At 41.7% G+C, this 18,558-nt stretch overlaps 1 protein-coding gene across 1 annotated transcript in view; it reads right to left on the bottom strand.

Moving 5' to 3' along the window:
* Nucleotides 1-14,465, bottom strand: part of adcy5 (adenylate cyclase 5) — a 102,187-nt gene extending 87,722 nt beyond the window's left edge. Inside the window, exon 1 of the mRNA XM_030081333.1 lies at nt 12,349-14,465. Coding sequence (XP_029937193.1) covers nt 12,349-13,278 — 930 coding nt within the window. The 5' untranslated portion in view covers nt 13,279-14,465. The remainder of the gene's footprint in view (nt 1-12,348) is intronic.
* Nucleotides 14,466-18,558: the final 4,093 nt, after the last annotated feature.

Below are 18,558 nucleotides of genomic sequence, written 5' to 3'. Positions count from 1 at the left end.
CTGAGTTCATATTTGGACGTTCTCCTAGACGTTACTCCAGCATAAAAGAATGCCACATATACTTTAAGGCCTTGCATGCTCTAATATTGAAATGCACACACTCATAATCTGCAGCCAAAGGGAGACAGAAATTAAGGAAAAAGTTCTATCCCTGTCAAGCGGTATATATCAATAAGATTGATGAGAGATACTCAGTTCAAGGCAACAATTACATTTTCTCTGTATTTTTCATCCCTGGGATTTACCGTGCTCACAGCTGTCAGTGCCAGCAGCAGTGCAGAGAAAATGACTTAATGTAATCCCATTATAAGTGCAGTACAGTAAATATATACATCGCTCAGACAGGTACACAGAAATTCATAGCACAAAGCATGATGATGCATGAAGCAGCAAGCCAGGATCAAAATCATATATCACAAAATTGATGTGGTTTGACATTTGCAACAATTGTTCTAGCTGGTTTCAGTGGCAGACGGATATTTGTGGAGGTGGTGTTATACTGTCTTGTAGGTTTAATGCAAAGCCAGGAGGAAGTGAGCCAATCGCATAAATCCGCAAATCCCAACCTCGCCATTGCTCACACTTGCAGCAGCTGTTATTTTCAATTTCATACATGCTTCTAGAAATATATAATGTCACAAAGTGTTTTCAAAGAGCAGCCCCTCCTCACTCAAGTAGTTATGCAGCTCTGACCAGTCAAATGTTATGCATGTGGACTATAAGGTCAGGTGACCTTGCTGCTTACCAAACCATGCTAACATGTGTGGAGTGACACATGGTCAGCTGAGCCAAGGGAGCTGCTGGGAGTTAAAAACACGAATCCAACTGCATTTTAACAGTTATGTAACACTGGTCAGGACTGAAGGATTCTCCTACTTTTAGATAGAAGCTATAGTTCAGTGGAAGTGGGAATGAATAGATAGATAGATAGATATACTTTATTGATCCCAACCAGGGAAATTCTGTTTTTTTTTTTTTTTTTTTTTTTATAAAGACTGTGCATACAGTTAAACAACTCTCTTTACTATTTGCCATACATGGGCTTTAACCGGGCCCGCTGGCCAAGGATTTGTTCCTGCCCAGAACAATCTTTTTTTAACTTAATGACAGTAAATTTTTTACCTTATTGGATGGTTTTTTAAATGGTCTCATGAGACCAAGAGGTCATAAGAAAACATTCAACCCACAGAGACCAAGTAAGCCTTCAATTGATGTGATAACATCACCAAAACAAGAGTCACAAGGTTTGTAAACAAAAACAACAGTATAGACAACATACACAGTTTCATTGTGTTTTGCATATAGCTACAAATAAGATGATTCAACACACTGTAGCACAAAGCAAGATGCAACTGTGAGACACTACCTAACCTCATATGCCTGGCAATGAATTGGACTATCTGACGGCGCTCAAGCATGATTCATTTGCCAGGCACCTCATAAAGGATATGGCTTTCTTCTCCTGAGGAGAAAGCCAGAGAGAGACAGAGGCAGGGAGATCATGCTAAATAACTTAATTGAGATGGAGTGTTACTCTCGCACAACAAACCAACTTCAATGTCAATGAAGTTGACCTGATCCTGCCCTAGTGCAGAATCTGTCAGTGGCTCACCCCGGAGGTCACCAAGGGGCCGAGACACATGACCAGGCCGAGGAAAATACCATTTTTTAAGGTGGTGCACAACTGAGCCTTACACAGCCAAAGAGTACACTACAGTCATATGAAGCAACAAAGCTCTGGGACAGAATTACAGGCAATTTATCTCAGTGGTTACTCATGCAAAGTAGCAATATTGCTGATTTAAATGACTAGACGGTGTCCGTGCAGTCTTTTATACCTGAAAATCCAACAGTGTTGGATATTTATAGACTGCAGGACAGGAAATGGAAATATGATGTTTTACATTAGGCCTATATACATAGATGCAATGAAAGGTTGAGAGAGGTGAGCATGAGAGGATGTGCTTCAGGTTAATGTAACTTCCCATCACACACATAACATCGCTGCAGACAAAATCTGATGTAATGAGTCACCAGGCCGTCCCTCCAACCAGAAATAAAGTCTGACCTGGAGAACAATGAAGCTCTGGTCGTCAGTGGCAGGAGTGTTTATCATCAAGAATAACGTTTTCAAATTTTCCAACATGGTCCTCTATAGTGATGACTTGTCTTATTCTGCTGTGGATATAGATGTGTCAGTATATGTGTATGAGCATTTGTGCATATGTAAGTCAGTTCTACGCAGTCTAAAAAAAAAAATCGGTGGTGGGGAGGCTGAAGAGTCAACTTTGGAAATTGTGAATTGGGAACAGCCCTTGTCCTCTTTTCAAAAGACGGACAGGAAAACACAAGCTGGCTGAGAGTCACAGTTCATATAAGAAATGATCAAATAACTAACAGGCATCGAAAATCAACTCAAACAGCTCCCATCATGTGGAGTTTAATAAGTAGATTACTCTGCATTATTATTCAACACACACCACATTACTTTTGTCTTAGAAGTCCTTAAAGAAACTACAAAGAAACTTGTGGTGATTCTGGCGGCCCCTTTGGACAAAAGCAATAGTGTTTCCCAGAATGTGCATTTCCCACGAGCACCACCAACTTGTATCATAAAGATCGTGATCTGGCCTTGTTCATGTGAGAGGAGATTTCTGTTTACATCCTGAACCATGGCTGACCGCAGCAAACACTTGAAAGTTTGGCCTGGCTTCACTTAAAAAGAAACCGACACAGCTAAATCCAATACCGACCCGGAAACAGGCATTTAGAGTAACTATATAGAAATAGCCAATCTTCTCACTGATGCTCTTGTTTGCTTATGTAGGTCATATAGAGGCATCATTATTAAATTTAGGCTACTTCATAATCAGTTAAAATCAGTTGCTTTAAATATGCAATTATATCCAAATATACATGAATGTTTATACTCTGAGCTGTCCCATCATTTCCCTCCTTTTCCCTCACACTCCCTTCAGTCTCAGCCTTCATCTGCCTCCCTCTCTCTATCTTCATCATCCTCCTCCATTGTCATAAATAATGCCGGTCAGTTGCACCGGCGTTTCAGGTAAACATAATCAAAGTGATGTACCATGTTTTGTTTGGCAGTCACACAGAACATGTTTAGATTTAGATGAAATGAAACTTTATTGATCCCCTCAGGGAAAATGGATTGCAAAACAAAACAATTCCAAATTTCTTCATTTTTTGAGGCAGCTCTTAGACAAAAACCACATCTAATAATCAGCATATAGATAGATAGATAGATAGATAGATAGATAGATAGATAGATAGATAGATCTGTACTTATGTATATAGTTATTCTGTCAGAGCCATGTTATTGCTCTAACCCATAATTATCCAACGTTGTTAACCATGCAAATTAGAGGGCTTGGCCTTGGCCCACAAACTTTACAAGGCTGAGGCATGAAGGAAAGCCAGTTAAAAGCATCTGGCATTTCCATGTCTGATAGCGGCAGGCCAGCACTAATTAATGACAAAAACTAAGGCAGCCTGAACGGAATGCAAATAAATGAAACAAGACCAGGAGTTCTCAGTGTGACCACACATTTGATTAGAAAGACATTAAAGTCTATTATCTATCGACCTTATGGTGATACTGTTGAGCAGAAGGGTAACACTTTATGTCTATTTAAAGCCTGAAATAGCTTAAAGGAACAGTTCACTCAAAATTCATTTAAAAAAAATTCTTCTTACTTTTCACCTCTCTGCTTCCCTGACATCACACCTTTGCATTTGTTTTGAGGAGCAAGAAGAAGAAGAAGAGGAAGTACTGATGATAGATTTAATCTATCCATTCAAATAGTTTGGTGTGATTGGGCAAAGTTTCCAGTATGCTGTAATGTACCCAGCCTCCCTGCACTTAAATATAATTGGCCCGGATGGGAATTTGTTTGTTGAGCTCCAGATTTACATGTGAAAAACTCAACAGCAGCAGCTCTTTTTAAAAACAATGACATGGGCACCCAACATAATTCAGATAATATAATAATCCCTCGGGGGCCAAGAGTTTCATTGGGAACTATTTCCTGCTGAAAAATACAAGCAGCACTGTATCTATCCACCTCTACTTAGCTGTTAAGGGTACCTCCACATAACAATATCCAAATGGGGAAGTTTGCAGCAAACTGGAAAACTCACCAAATCACACAGAAACTATCCAAAAGCATAATTTACATTAAGGTAAGTGGGGAAAATTATGTTTTTTGTACTTTGGGTGAACTGTTCCTTCAATGTGTGAAAAACAATCAAAAAATACTTTGGCATTAAAAGGAGTAACCACAATGGATGAGTCACTATAGTCCTAGGATGCTGAAAGGTTGCAATTCCTCAGGTAAGGTGCTGCTAATCTCACTGAGTGAAGACTAAAGACTGAATCGTACCATCACAGCAGATCTGCTTAAATGCCAACATGATTCCCTCTCCCACACTCTCTCTCACACACACATAGATTACATTACAACATGTTCATAGCATTGTATTAGCAAACAAACTAATTAGAGCTAATGAATGTCAGATGAGCTGAATGAAGCAATGAAGTCTTGCAGCCAAGCCTCGGTGACCGCAGCACAATAGAAGCGGAACAATGAAAGTGGAAACTATCCATCAACTTCAGATTTCATTGTTGAAGAATCTAAGTCTGCTCACAATTACAGCAATAGGCCGTTTTTCAAAGGAACAGGGGATTTTCTCTTCATGAATCATGCAGTAAGAATCATGTCCGCAAGAGGATCTAAATTGTTAAGATACAACACAAACGGCAATCTGTCAAGATTAGTGGAAGTGGGAAGAAGACCTTAAAAGTTAAATGGTTTAAGTAGATTAAAGCCCACCCGTTAAAAATAAAAGTTACAGTTGTTTTAAGGTAATTCACAACTAAAAATAAAAATTTGCCTACTAAAAATATTACTGGAACTGTTAATGGGCTTTAATGGGTCTTTAGTGGAAGAGAGAGACATGAGAGGGGAACAAAATGTTTAGCAATTTGTAAAATTGGACATTGACTGTGCTGTGTCACATGCTGTGTTTACATGCACTTTAAAGCAACACAGAAGTTTAGTAATACTGTCTAATGGCTAATGTGGACTTGTTTTGACTGGAACCGACACTCCCAAGTTAATGGAGCCTTGGGAGGTGGTCACCAGCTGCGGGGATGGCCCGTACGCTTTAAGAACTGTGTTGGGATGGATGGTTAATGGCCCACTGCAAGGAAGCAACAATCCTAGACCCGAGGATGGACTTTCTATTGCTGCTGTGAACAGGATAACAAGATTTGCAAACTGGAAGAATTGTTGAAAGCCCAGCACAACCATGACTTCAATGAAAAGACATATGAGGAGGACAAAAAGATGTCAAGAGAAGACTACAAATTCTTCAGGAAGGGTATTACAGTCTGAAAATGCCTTTTAAGAAGGAGGAGCTCACGTTGACTAACAGCTTCTTGGTGGCCAAGCAGAGCTACATAAGGGTTACGCAGAGAGAGTATCTCAACAACTGCAGGATCATGGAGATGGAAAGGTCTGGTACCTCCCCCATCATGGAGTTCATCATCCAAGGAAGGAAACTCTGCGTGTGGTCATTGACTCTGGGGCTGAGATCCAGTGAATGTCACTAAATGTCCAGCTATTGTAAGGTCTTAATCTCACCAGTTCACTGCCTGGAATGCTGTTAAGATTCAGACAGGAACGTGTGGCATTTATGTGGGACATGTGGCGATGTTCGATCAGGTGCAAAAGAGGACAGAAACTTCCTGCATTTGCAGTGGTGGCCTGAAGGAGACCTAACAAGAAATCATGAAGTATCAGACAAGTGTTCATCTGTGTGGGTGTCACCGGTGTCATCACAAAATTGTTTCTGAGTTTTGCACTCAGAAAGACAGCTGAAGACAACCAGACACACTTTCCAACCGAGGTACTTCAAAATGTCAAGCAGAACTTGAGACAGTGGGAGAAATGGTTGGAAGACCTTGGAATGACGACTGAATTCAAGGTTGAGAGGTTTCTCAGTCAAAGGACTTTGGAAAAGTTCAACACGCACAACTGCATCACTTCTCAGATGCTAGCAAAGGTGGATATGGTACTGCCCCATATGTCAGGATGACAAACCATAGAAATGTTGTCCATGTGTCCTTTCTTCTTGGAAAAGCCGGAGTTACACCCCTGAAGCAGATAACCACACCACGTCCATTACTAGATCAGAAAAATTAAACATGTAAAGCCTGAAATACGTAGTAAATGCGATGATTCATGTTCTGCAGCATGCCGAGAGTGCAAAAAACAATCTGGCACTTATTTTTATTTTATGTGGTCATGCCCATTTATCACAATATTCTGGTGTTCTATTCAAATGGAGACTGAGAAATTTCTTGGCGTTAGAACAGTAATGGATCCAAAACTATGTATTCTCGGTGTTAGCTCCTTGTCTGGTCAAAAGATTCACGCTGTATGCTGCATGCCTTTCAATCCAGCATGTTTGGCTTGATGTACAGCCACCTACGTTATCCATGTGGAATTAGAAGTCATGGGATTATTTTTCTACACACATTCACATCCCTACAATTTACTGTATGATTTGATTGGATTAAAATGTAAATGTTTATGTCTTACAGCCGACTGGAATGACTGATTTTACTTTACTTACACTTTACCGTAAGTGTTGCAATATAGGGGTATTTGCAGATATAGAGTGATTTGCAAGTGTAAAGTGGGGGCGAGACGGCATCTTTTGATATCTTTTTCCTTGGATTTCCTGTTGATGAAGTTTCAGTTTCTGTCGTTTGCATTCTTTTCTTTGTTTATGCAGCCATGGTGGCGATCACTGCTTATGCTAACCACCCAGTTATTCTTCCGATTATTTCAAACTCCTGTTACTGTAGCCAGAAATATAAAAATATCACTTCCTGTGCACTGCAGTATTAAGACGTATCAGGCAGTGTTTAGATCAGGAAAAGTAAAAGCTTTTATGAAGTGACTACATGTTGAATTACTGTTGTGCTCTGTGCAAAACAGATGCATCATGCATTTATTTTCTACAAATATGCTGTATATACTGGTATTACTTTAGAATCTCGTCACCACTGTACTGAAATATCTCCAATTTTTTCACAACAGCAACAACAAAAAAAGGCATTTTTCACCCACTCGCATCTCAATATATAGTGCATAGCCACCCTTGTTCCAGGAAAATAAGTCAAGACATTCTGCAGAGGCATCAGAACATTTTGCAGGACTTCTGTGTCACAGTTTGGCCCAGAATGCAAAAGGATGTGGAGGCAGGCCAGACTTGGGGGGTAAAAAACACACAGGTGCTCCCGGGGAAGCTTCAAGAGGCCGCCGATAGTGTTTGTGAAATAGGAAATCTGTTGCTAAGATACGGACAGTACTCTGCACAATCTTCTGCCCTCATGAGGGAGTGTGACAGAAGTGGTTTCTGAAAGGTCCTGAATCTTGCCGTGCGTCCACATGTTTGGTTTTAATATTGTCTCCAAAATGGCAGCATCCCCTGTGTCACACCCTTGATCTCTGGGCGCTCAGATTCCAAAATGCAATCAAACAAACTAAACACAGGCTGAAACTATATATTTGGACGCTGCAACAGGGGACGTCGACAAAGCAGTGAACCCACCACTGAAAGATCCCATGTTTACATTCTGATTTAGACAGTTTTCCCAAGGGGCACTTCATTCTTGTCGCTCTGGAGCGCACGTAGCCAGTCCTGCAGGGGGGGAAGGTGGCTAAAGGCCATCCGCAGGGGTTGATTCTCAAAGGAAAATTAAAAGCAGGTCTGTGTCAGGAGCGATGGGCTTAAGAGGGTAAGAGAGGGGAGGGGAGATGAGGAGGACATCTGTTTTGAATTCTGGCAAGACTGCACGTTACAGCGCTGGGCAATTCAATTAGAGAGGCTGCAAACCCTGTTACCACTGGAAGCTTGCCAGCTGGGACTGGTCAGCTAACCTGCCCTCCTCTGAGATTTGGGCGAAGGGGACAGACAAGAATAGAGACCGGGAGAAAGAAAAAGCTGTCCTGTAGCTTCACTGTCACTGCCACTGGCTTTGAACAGCAGGGATTACAGTGTGTGAATACTTGAGGGGTGTGATCACACCGATAGTTTTCTTTCCTGTTGGTCCAAACTGCAGTTGGAAAGTGAACTTTGTTGCCTTTTTGTGTTTCATTTGTTTAAGTTCACACTGCCCAATTACAAGGTAACCAAGGCTTGTAACACAAGTCGCAAGGATTCACATGGCATTTATTAGATAGTTTTGGTCACCTTTCAAATAATTTACCCTCTCTGGTGTTTATACCAGTTATGATCACATGAAGAAAGTGGAAGCATGAGGAACTGCCGGCTATCAGATCACATCTGTCTCTTGATAGCCATAAAACCTCGTGTCAAGGGGCCATTTCCTGTAGTCAGTAGGATTTCATTCTCTCTCATAAAACACTGTAACAAAGTCCTCTTAAAAGGAGGGGGGACACACATTTTCAGGCATGTCAGTGCGGTCATTCGGTGTGACCTGAGTTTGAATGCCGTTGTTGTCATCCGAGTGAAACTGAACTAAAAGAGTAAACGCTCCAGAATTGGACCAAACTGCCCAAAACATCCTTGGTGTGAACCTTGACGAAAAGCAGCTGAGTGAGCAATCTGACATGACTGGACTGATGCTCGACCAGGGGTAAAGAGCTGCCTTTCACCTTGAGGAGAGAAAAAAGGAAGAAGGGGCAGATGTGAAAGGCATATGAAAAACCCACTTCTTAAATTCAGGCTGAAATGAAACTAAACTGTGCGCTGTGCTGTGTGCCACTTGGACATCTTCATCACTAAGGATTTGCTCTCTTATTACCCGTAGCTGGTGCATATGAGTTTGAAGACACTGCAGGTGAAATCTTCTCCCACAAAACTCAGGGGAGGACGCGTAAATCCATTACAAGACGCTCTTGGTGAAGATCTGTAATCTGAGTAGGTGTGACGCTACAAGGCAAAAACCAGCAAAGCCAATCATACGCCAATTATACTCTGATCGTGCTTGCACTTCCAAGCTTTTGAGCTCTGATAGGGAGTGAGAGGGGCTCATGGAAAGAGTTATGAATGGGCTTGTGCACTTTCTGAAATGCACTGCAAAATCTTACTGGCTTAACTGAGAGAGTTAAGCATGTGGCAGCTCAAAAATGTATCAGCAGAAAAACTTTTAGAGGACATGAAAGCTGAAAATCTCCTAGAATCTAAGTTGCGCACTGCTATGATTTGCAACTGTCAAAGAAATGTTATAGAATGAAAGGTTAATGACTGTGAAGAGGACCGATTTTGTTATTTCTTCAGAATCGGGGTAGCTCAGCGTATTCCTGGGAGCCTTTGGGCAAAAAAAAAAAAAAAGTGTCATCTTGGGATTTCATATAAACACAGTGGTCTATCCCGGAGACTAGTAGGGACCTCTGTAAACACGGAAGATAAAATATGCTAAAAACAACAGCATGGTGAGGAAAGAGCAACAAATACAGCAGCCCATTCCCACACACTGACATCAAGACATCAAATGGCGGTCCGCTTTTCGAGGAAATTCACTTAGACAAAGGATCACATGCCACAATGACAACAAGTTGAACTCGCAGGCTGCTTACATAGATATGCAGAGAGCTGAGAACTGGTCGCACCTTTCCAGTAGATAACACATTTTGTGCATGTGTTCACTGCCAGCCAAAATGTTTTTTTTTTTCCCCAATAAGAAAAACACAATAGCCTTGAGGATTCCTATTTGGAAATTTTGCTTAAACTGTGAGCAGCACTGCAAGCATGTTTTATCTTTTGAAAGATGAGATGAGAAGGAGCAAATATTCTCTCGACACAGCTGGGCAGACTAATAATGTCCTGAAAATACAATGGGAGCTTTGTATTGTATAGTTTTAATTTTTCATTTTCTGCTGCTGAATAGCTCATTTACAAGCTTATTTAAAGCTTTAATAATGGGCTGATGTACTATTTCCATTCTCTGCTTTTTTTTTTTTTAAGTGCTACCCTGGCAGAGCTGCATTGTTACAGCAAATGTTTACGAGTGCTGTAAATACATTAAGTTCAGTAGAATAAACCAAACTCAGAGGTGTGTGTGTGTGTGTGTGTGTGTGTGTGTGTGTGTGTGTGGTAGTAGAGAGTAAACAGAGAAGAAAAAGGTCTGAGAATTTCAGCAGCGTGACGTTGTTACCCTCACCTAAAATCCATGCCAACAGAACTACAAGCACAACTTGGGGTTACACCAAGTGCTATAACCCAATAGAAAATGCCATTAAATACATGTTTAAATAATGGTGGAAAATTAAGATCATTTGTGTCGACACGTTCATGACAGATACAGACCACTAGTTCTGGAGGAAAGTTTTGAAAGTGAGATTTGAGTTGTAAAAATACAACCTCAGGCATTCAAATTTTACTAGGAACATGTTGGCCCAGCACATAAAAACCAATATCCTCTGGAACTATATGGCTGTCAGCTTAATAGGAAAAAAAATCCTATAAAATAAAAATCAACAACCTAAATCCAGTCTCTCCAAAACTGAGAGAGAGAGCCACAAATAACATTTTTCCAAAAAAAAAAAGAAAAAAAAAAAGGTATGTGTCAGCATATAAATTCTGGGATATCACCGAGAAAAGTGAAACTCATGTTGAATGTTTGCACAGATTTCACAGACTTGGAATTTATTTACAAGCTGATGCTGTGCTCCTCGCTCTGTATGATTACTGGCTCTCTTATGATTTATGATAACCAAATCATCGTCTTACCATGAAACCCAAATGTGATGAATATCTTGGATCGCAAGTGTGCTAAACCAGAAATGGGCAACATCAGCTGAGAACAGTGTTTATTACATGTCTGAGCGGTTGCTTAAACATGCAATAAATAGATCTTTCAAAAATATAACAAGCAATAACCAAACTATAAAATCCAAATGTAAGATAAACTGCATTCCACACAAACATCCTTCATATGTTAATGTGCTCAAAAAGACAGTATGCAACCTCACAAAAAAGAATAATAATTCAATAAGAATAATAGCTATAGGGCCATCACAGGGTATAGAAAATACAAAAGAGCAAAATAAGGTTATTAAGGAATACCAAAGATACACTACTTCATATAGGAATACTAGCTTAGAGGAGTATTGCTGATTTTTTGTTGTGGATAATATACATGATATTTCATACAATGCAATAACTATTTTTCAACAAACTTAGTCCTGAAAATGAGGCTGTACTGGAATAACCGTGATGCTCAGCTGCATTTGGATTTAATATTAATTTGTTAGATTGGGTCCCCTTATAGACGATGTATCAGATATTAAACTAAGAACAGATACTACACTATACTACACAAACACCTCCACATCCTCCTGCTAAGAAGCCATACTTCAGCGTGAGTGGCCACTTTCACAGGCAGTGAAGCCACAGGTTTTTAGTAGTGTTGAAATATTTTCATATTTTCATGTCTAAACTGCATGACAAACAAGCCTAACATGCTATGCCGGTCTATAATGTATGGCTGATGGAACTGACAAGTTGCACTGCAAAAATACAGCCATCTTCAGTCGTTCTCATGAGCATTTTAGTCTTATAACTGTCTTCCCTCACGTTAATGCAGGTGTTTCAGCGGATTTCTCGATAGAAGCGTCACTGTCTTAAACAGATTATTCCCCTATTGGCTATCAAATTATTCCTGCTTGTATGAGTCTGTACAGTCTTGCAACCTTCACGAGGCCCCGGGTCATGGGGGCTTTGCGCACGGCAGGTCATTTTTGACCTGTTGAGCCAAGATTTGGTGAAATAAAAGGACATTTTAAGTACTCTGAGTGCGTTTTGTGTAGACGCACTTGCACAAGACCTAAAACTGGTCTGCATGTCAGACGAACGCAGGCCAGCCAATACAGTTTCCGTGGCAACCAGCATCCACATCTCATGGTGTAGTGCTTGTCTACCAAGCATAAAGCTCAGCTGAAGCTGTCTTGAAAGTCTACACTTATACTTGTGTTGCACATCTCTCTGCTGGTTCCTATTGTCTCTGATGGTTTCATAACTTGCAAATTACATAATAACACATCAACCACAGTATTGGTCCACTAAAATCATTATTGCAATGCACTGTACAAAAAAATCACATCACAGCTGTGTGTTAGAGTCTTTGATTGTGAGAGAGTGCAAGCGCAACACTGTGAGCAACTTTAAAGTGAATATACACTCCGCCGTGCGTAATTGCGCAGGGCCTTAACACTGCAGACTTGTCAGCTCAGTTCATTTAGCCTGTAAGGATGCATAAAAACTTTTCAGCAAAGTAATTCTCATACATACCTGCTTCCATAGAAAGCTGTCCATGCCATTCACCGTCCAAGAAACAGCCACGTGGATGGCGGACAATATAACTCCAGTGATAACGGCAGCGCGCATCCTGACGGGCAGCAGCGTGTAGATAACATGGATGAAGAACACGGTCCACCAAATCCCCTCTGAGGCACTTCTCGGCTGCACAAGCAACACCCCGATTACCTGGACCACCAGCACCAGCAATATGACCACATAGCACACAATCCACATATGGTCCTGGTGAAACCCGTTTCTGTTGCAAACGACCATAAGTACGAGGATGAGGAGGATGGCCATGGAAAATACCACCACGTAAGTTATGTCAGTTGTCCCCCCGGCGCAGTGGAACCCCAGCATGACCGTGCAGACCAGCACCAGCACTGCCATGAGCATGGTCAAACTGCTCTGGTTGAGACGGAAAAAGTAGCGCTGGTAAAGCCTCTCCAACTTCTCCGACTGGAATTTCTTGGATTTGAAAATGTGCATGACGCTGTTGCAACAGGCCACCATGGAAAAGTGAACTTCGGGCATGACCTCCTCCTCCTCTGTCCTGAGCTTGGCTCTCCGCTCCTCCAGACCCAGCTCCACCGACTTGGGTCTCACCTCCCTGTCTGGGCGTTTAGGGGATGTGCGGTTATTGTCTCGACTTTCCTCTCCATGTTCTTGCCAAGCTGACCTGGACCTGAAGCTGACCCTGCTGACCGTCGTGGAGGCTCGTCCGGTTTGTCGGTGCTCCGGATCATCCTCTTCCCTCCATCGGCTGTTTGACCGGGAGAGCTTCTTGCGCGGAGATCTGGCCGAGTATGGGCACCCGTTGGCGACGGACTCAGACTCGCCCCAAGCTGATTTGTGTTCAGTCCCTCCCCTCAGCCCAGGCGCACCGACTCCGGGTGGGCTGACACTATTTGATCTGGACATGATGGAGAATGGAAAGCAGTCACACCAGACTACAACTGAGAGAGAGCCGAAAAACTTCGGAGTAAGTTTTATTCCTCTGAAGAGGAATGACAGGCAATTATCTTAGTCCCAAAGACACAGCCTCTCTCAACTTAAGATGAATTTGGCTACGGATACATTTCCCATAGCTGATTATTGTTCCAGTACACTGTGCATTTTTAATCAAAAAAGTGAATATACTGTGTTGTGTAACCGTAGTGTCACCAGTTTAGTCACACTTCAGAACTGAAAATGAATTCTCAGATGTTTAAACTGTGAAATAGTTTTATGATTTCTCTGACGATGACCAAATCTGTTCCCATGAGTGGTGAAATGCACTGGGAACAAAAAAAAATCAATTGAACATGCGCAAAAGTCACAGGGGAGCAGGTATCACCGTGAGAGGAGGGCACGTCAGATCCAGGTGGATTTGGCTCTACATCATTGGGCCCAATTACCATCCAACGAGAGATCGCAGAGCTGAGCTTACTGTGGAGGAAATAAACCATTACGCAACTCAGATGGTCCATAGCTATCACAGCGCACCATCATCATTTACGTTGTGGATCCGTTATATCTGCATACATGTTTGCTATTTCCTTGCGAGCGGGATGAGGTTTGTGAGGCGAGGGAGACGGAAAAAGAGATGAGCAATCCCATGTTGGTGGATCCCCGGTGTCTGTTTTGGTCCGTTCAAGTCTTGATGCACCTGTATTGACCACACATTGCAGCCTCGTCGGTGATTATATCCTCTCGTTTGGCCAAAGCATCATCACGACCCTCACACACTTGCGCTGACCGGCAGAGCAGAGAACTCAGCAGCCGCTACTCCTCACCCAACAGCGACAACAAGCAAAAAACACCCCAGTAGTGTGTTATTGCATGATCAGGTTAACATCTACCTCTGCGCTGAATCAGCGTCCAACAGCTGTCCATCACTGGCCAAATCCCCAAAGCCCGACTCCACGTTTGATTTGCAGCGGGGGTCCATGCACACCAAATCCGCGGCGATTCAGCAGCACAATTTCATAAGTGACTATCCGGTGCCAAACTGCACTCCCGCAGCCTCGGAGTATCCTCTCGGCGCTTGTTTTGAGCGTGGCATCATAAGCTATTTACTGCTGATTGCTGCTTTAATGGCCATTCAACCAAGTATGATTCCTGCGGTCCACCTCTCCCCGCCGCTTCCATTGGAAACGAAAGAGGGTGAGTCACGCTTTGCAGAGTTTTCATTGGCCAAAGGTGCTGTCAATTCAAATTAGACGCTGCGCGCTCCCCGCACGGTTTGGATGAATGGGCGGGTTTGTGTTCACAGCTGGACGCCCCCCCCCCCCCCCTCCGCCCCCCTTTAACCCCTTGTACTGGCCTGTTAGGACCAATTGGTGATTGGTTATTGGTTCCCCAAATGAGGAATATTTTAATACCTGATTTTGAGTAAAACCACAGGTAGAATATAGGACAGATAATTCTGGTTAACAAATGCTTTCCAAAGCACTGTAACACAGAGGTAGGCACATATAAGGATATGGTTAACGTTTGTGAACAACTTGTTACATCTGTGAATTGTGAATTCACAGTGTTGGAGAGCATGCCAAACAATGCTCTGCAAAAACTATGAATCCACTGTTCATAACCATTAAAATGGCATTGATATGTACTCACCATTGGGCTGTAGTGTGTTGCATTTGTTAACAACTTTTGTAAACACCTAATGCGGGAGGAATAAAATAAAGGGTAACCCAGAAACCCTCTCAGACGGTGATGTCTCAGAAAATCTTTTCAAATGGCAATTGAGGGCCTAAAGTGTATCGATTTAGGGGACATTTAATTTAAAAGATGTTTAACATGTGGGCTATTACCTCATTTGCCCTGTAAAAATGTTCCCCCACTATGACAATAGGCCTGGATGGCAGTCAGTGGTCATTTACATGTGGGAAGAGACAGTTTCACCCATTCATGTTAACAACCCGATTGTCTGCAAATGAATGGAAATGGTAGGCCTTACCAAGAAGCCGTAGCATGTTTGTTATTTGGTAGGCCTCGAAGCTAAATTAGGCAGGTATTATCTTGGTCTGAGTTCTCTGTACCCTTTTGGATTTCATCAGGCTGGAAACTATGTACTGTTACAAAACCCAACAAAGTCTACAGATACAAATTTATCTTGATTGAAATTGTGTAACTTATTTTCTGTGCTTGTCTTATGACTTGCCCACTTGTTCTCGCTCCCCTACACACACACATTTACCCATACAGATAGACACACACAAGCCTTTCTCTTGTTGGAAAATAAAGGGGACAAAGATATCTAAACCTCATCAGGGCACTCCCCCCTCCTCTCATAATGCGTGACCACAGAGAATCATTAAATCAAGAATTGAGCTACTGTCTCACATACAGAGGACCAGGGCCGCATTTTCACACACTAGAACACCGCTAAATACGGCATCACTGACTTCCCGTTCCCTTTAAAGAGACTTGAAATGCACATAATCCTCCCTCTTGCCAGAATCAGAAAATCCCGAAAGATCAGTGGGTTAACACAGCAGGGGAAGCTGCAGCCGATGAGCTGGCCTCCATTATTTGAACTGCATGCCCTTCAGCTGTAGCAGTGGTTCTCAAAGTGGGTTCCAGGGACCCACAGGAGTCCTTTAGGGACTTTCCAGGGGGGTCCTGACTAAAATAGGCAATAGTTGAATATCACTCACCTCCAGTTTAATTCATCAGAAGTTGTTACAATACCAAAAAATGTATGAATGATTTGAACATTATGTTTTAATCTCATCACTTTGAGCTTATTTGTCAGTGTTCCATTACATGTAAATGATTTAATGCTTAACACAAACCAGTATTTTTATTTCAGGATCACAAGGGCAAAATTACCCTAAGTGGGAGGACTTTGCAACTTAATGAGAGTCAGCGTGGCAGTCTGGAACATGAGAAAGTTTGAAAAACAATCCCTGATCTATAGCATCTAAACTTTTTTTTTTTTTTTTTTTTGGTGTGGTAAATAGGCCACTGCAATAAAATTTAGACCGCACACATATGAGCAGTGACTCTTAAACACTGAAACACATAATGTGTGTGTGTTTGTAAGTGAGAGCTTTCTCCTAGACTTAGAGGCATTGTTTTGATAATGACAGAAAAGCAGCTGTTGTGTCATTATTCAAACTACATGCATGTGTCTGGATTTTTTCAAAATAAAGAAAAATGTTAAAGGAAAGTGAGCTTCCACCTATACTTTAAAAGTTACCACAGCAAAATGTGCATAAATATAATTTAGGGAGCTCAAAAGTCTCCTATTGGTTTGGCACAGGACACTACTGCCATCATCTGAATGGTAAATGAACTGGCTCAACATGTAAAATGGGCTGATGCATGAACACACATACATGCACATGCACACATCAAAGATCTCTGCAAACATCATCTTGTAACAGAGCATATGTCCAAGGATTGAATTTTGAGCGTTAAACCTCGTCAAACATTATTATTAGCACAACCCTGACTCAGAACACATGTTGTTCCCCCTTAATTACTTCAGTTTCCCTCTTAATTTGAAGTAGTAAACAAGGTCCAATATGCAGGGTACTTTCTTTAACATAATTCCCAATGTGATCTTTTCTTATGAAACAGTGAAAGGCATGTTATTTAACAAGGTTATTTCGGTAAAACATAAGGATTTTCCATGTGACACGACGAGGACAATGTCCTTGGTCTTGTGCTATCACGCATTTTGAATTTAAAATGTTGCAAGTTGTTTTTCATTCCTCGGTTGTTTTTCACTCCTTGCACTACAGAGTGCGCCGAGGAAAACAGCTGCAGGTAACAGCATTCAGTTTACTGAATAAACATGACTTTGCCTTCACTGAGGTTATAACCAAATGTCCCACTCTGCAGAAACAAAATACAAAGAGGTCCCTGCCTCTGAGGGGTGACCTTCTACCTCATCAAAAAATCAAAGCGCTTGGAGAAGGGCTCAGAGCAGAGATGGTCTTTGTCGGTTTGTAAGCAAAAAAAAAAAAAAAAAAAAAAAGGTTTATTGATTACATTTTAAAAGAGGCCGCAGGTTCTGTAAGCCGTTAACACATTCACACATTTCATTTTCAGATGTAGGTGCAGTGGTTAGCAGGAAACTGGTACAAAGTGCCCGTCCTCTTTACACAGTGAGCACAGGAAACAAAATTAAACCAGTGTACTAATATGCATACTGCACTACTGCAGCATATTAATGAAAAAAAAATAGTTTCAAACTGTGTGAAATGGTGCAAAATAGGCTTTTGAGACTCAGAAACATATCACCAAAACATCATATGGATATCAAAACACTTCAAGCTGCTGTGACAAAAAAAAAGGTGTGAATACACTCATTTCAAACACTCACTTCATCTTCAGAAACCAGATATTACAGTATTTGTAACTTCTCATTGTTCTGCTTTTTCTCCAAGCTTTCAGAGAAGTCAGTGTTCACACAGAGAGCCAGTCTCATGAAGATACTCAGTGCCCAGACATTATTTTCCACCACTTTGTGATAGAAGGAAAATGGGAATTTAAGTCAGACATTTGACGCAGAAGCTGCCCACCCTCTGAGACTCCTTCTCCTGGGTTTATATCACTGCACAGGACAAAATAGCCAGTGTCATTTCTTTCAGCACAGGCGTGTCTGTGGTCATTGAAAGAATATTAAAAGCAACTTGTGATCCCGAGGAACAACACTGGCAGCCTGTATTGAGAAACTTCTTGTGAAGATAGCAGCCACAGAGGGCTCTGCGTATCTCCGAGATTATCTCTTAAACAAGCAAAATGAGGTGCAAAACAAAAGACTGTGGGAAGTTGCTGGAGGGAAAGGGCAGTCATAATCCTCAGTTGTCAATGGCTCTCTTCCAGATATCGCCGTGGAGCATCAGTCATCTAAAGAGAAAGGAAATGAAATCCACAGCTGACCAAGCTAGTTTAAATAAGCTGGCCACAGATGTTGTCACCAAGGGAAATCCTTATCAAATCCTATTTCCATGACAGCTGCAACTGCAAAGGCGGGGGATTTTTATGTAGTAGTACGTAGTATCTTCCATAACTGATGCAAGTAAGTTGACCTCAAAGGGCACCAAATACAGGATGCAATCATACAACACCCCTAACTCTGATTTTGGGGTCAAATCGAGTTTAAGAACAATCTACATGATCACCTTTAGAAGCTGCATTGAAGTAATTCAGTGGTCCTCTGCAAATCTTCCTGTCATACCACATCATTGAGATTGAGGCTTC

This window comes from Myripristis murdjan, chromosome 21, assembly GCF_902150065.1.
Source record: "Myripristis murdjan chromosome 21, fMyrMur1.1, whole genome shotgun sequence".
Taxonomy (NCBI): Eukaryota; Metazoa; Chordata; class Actinopteri; order Holocentriformes; family Holocentridae; genus Myripristis; species Myripristis murdjan.
This window is presented reverse-complemented; position numbering and strand designations above follow the sequence as displayed.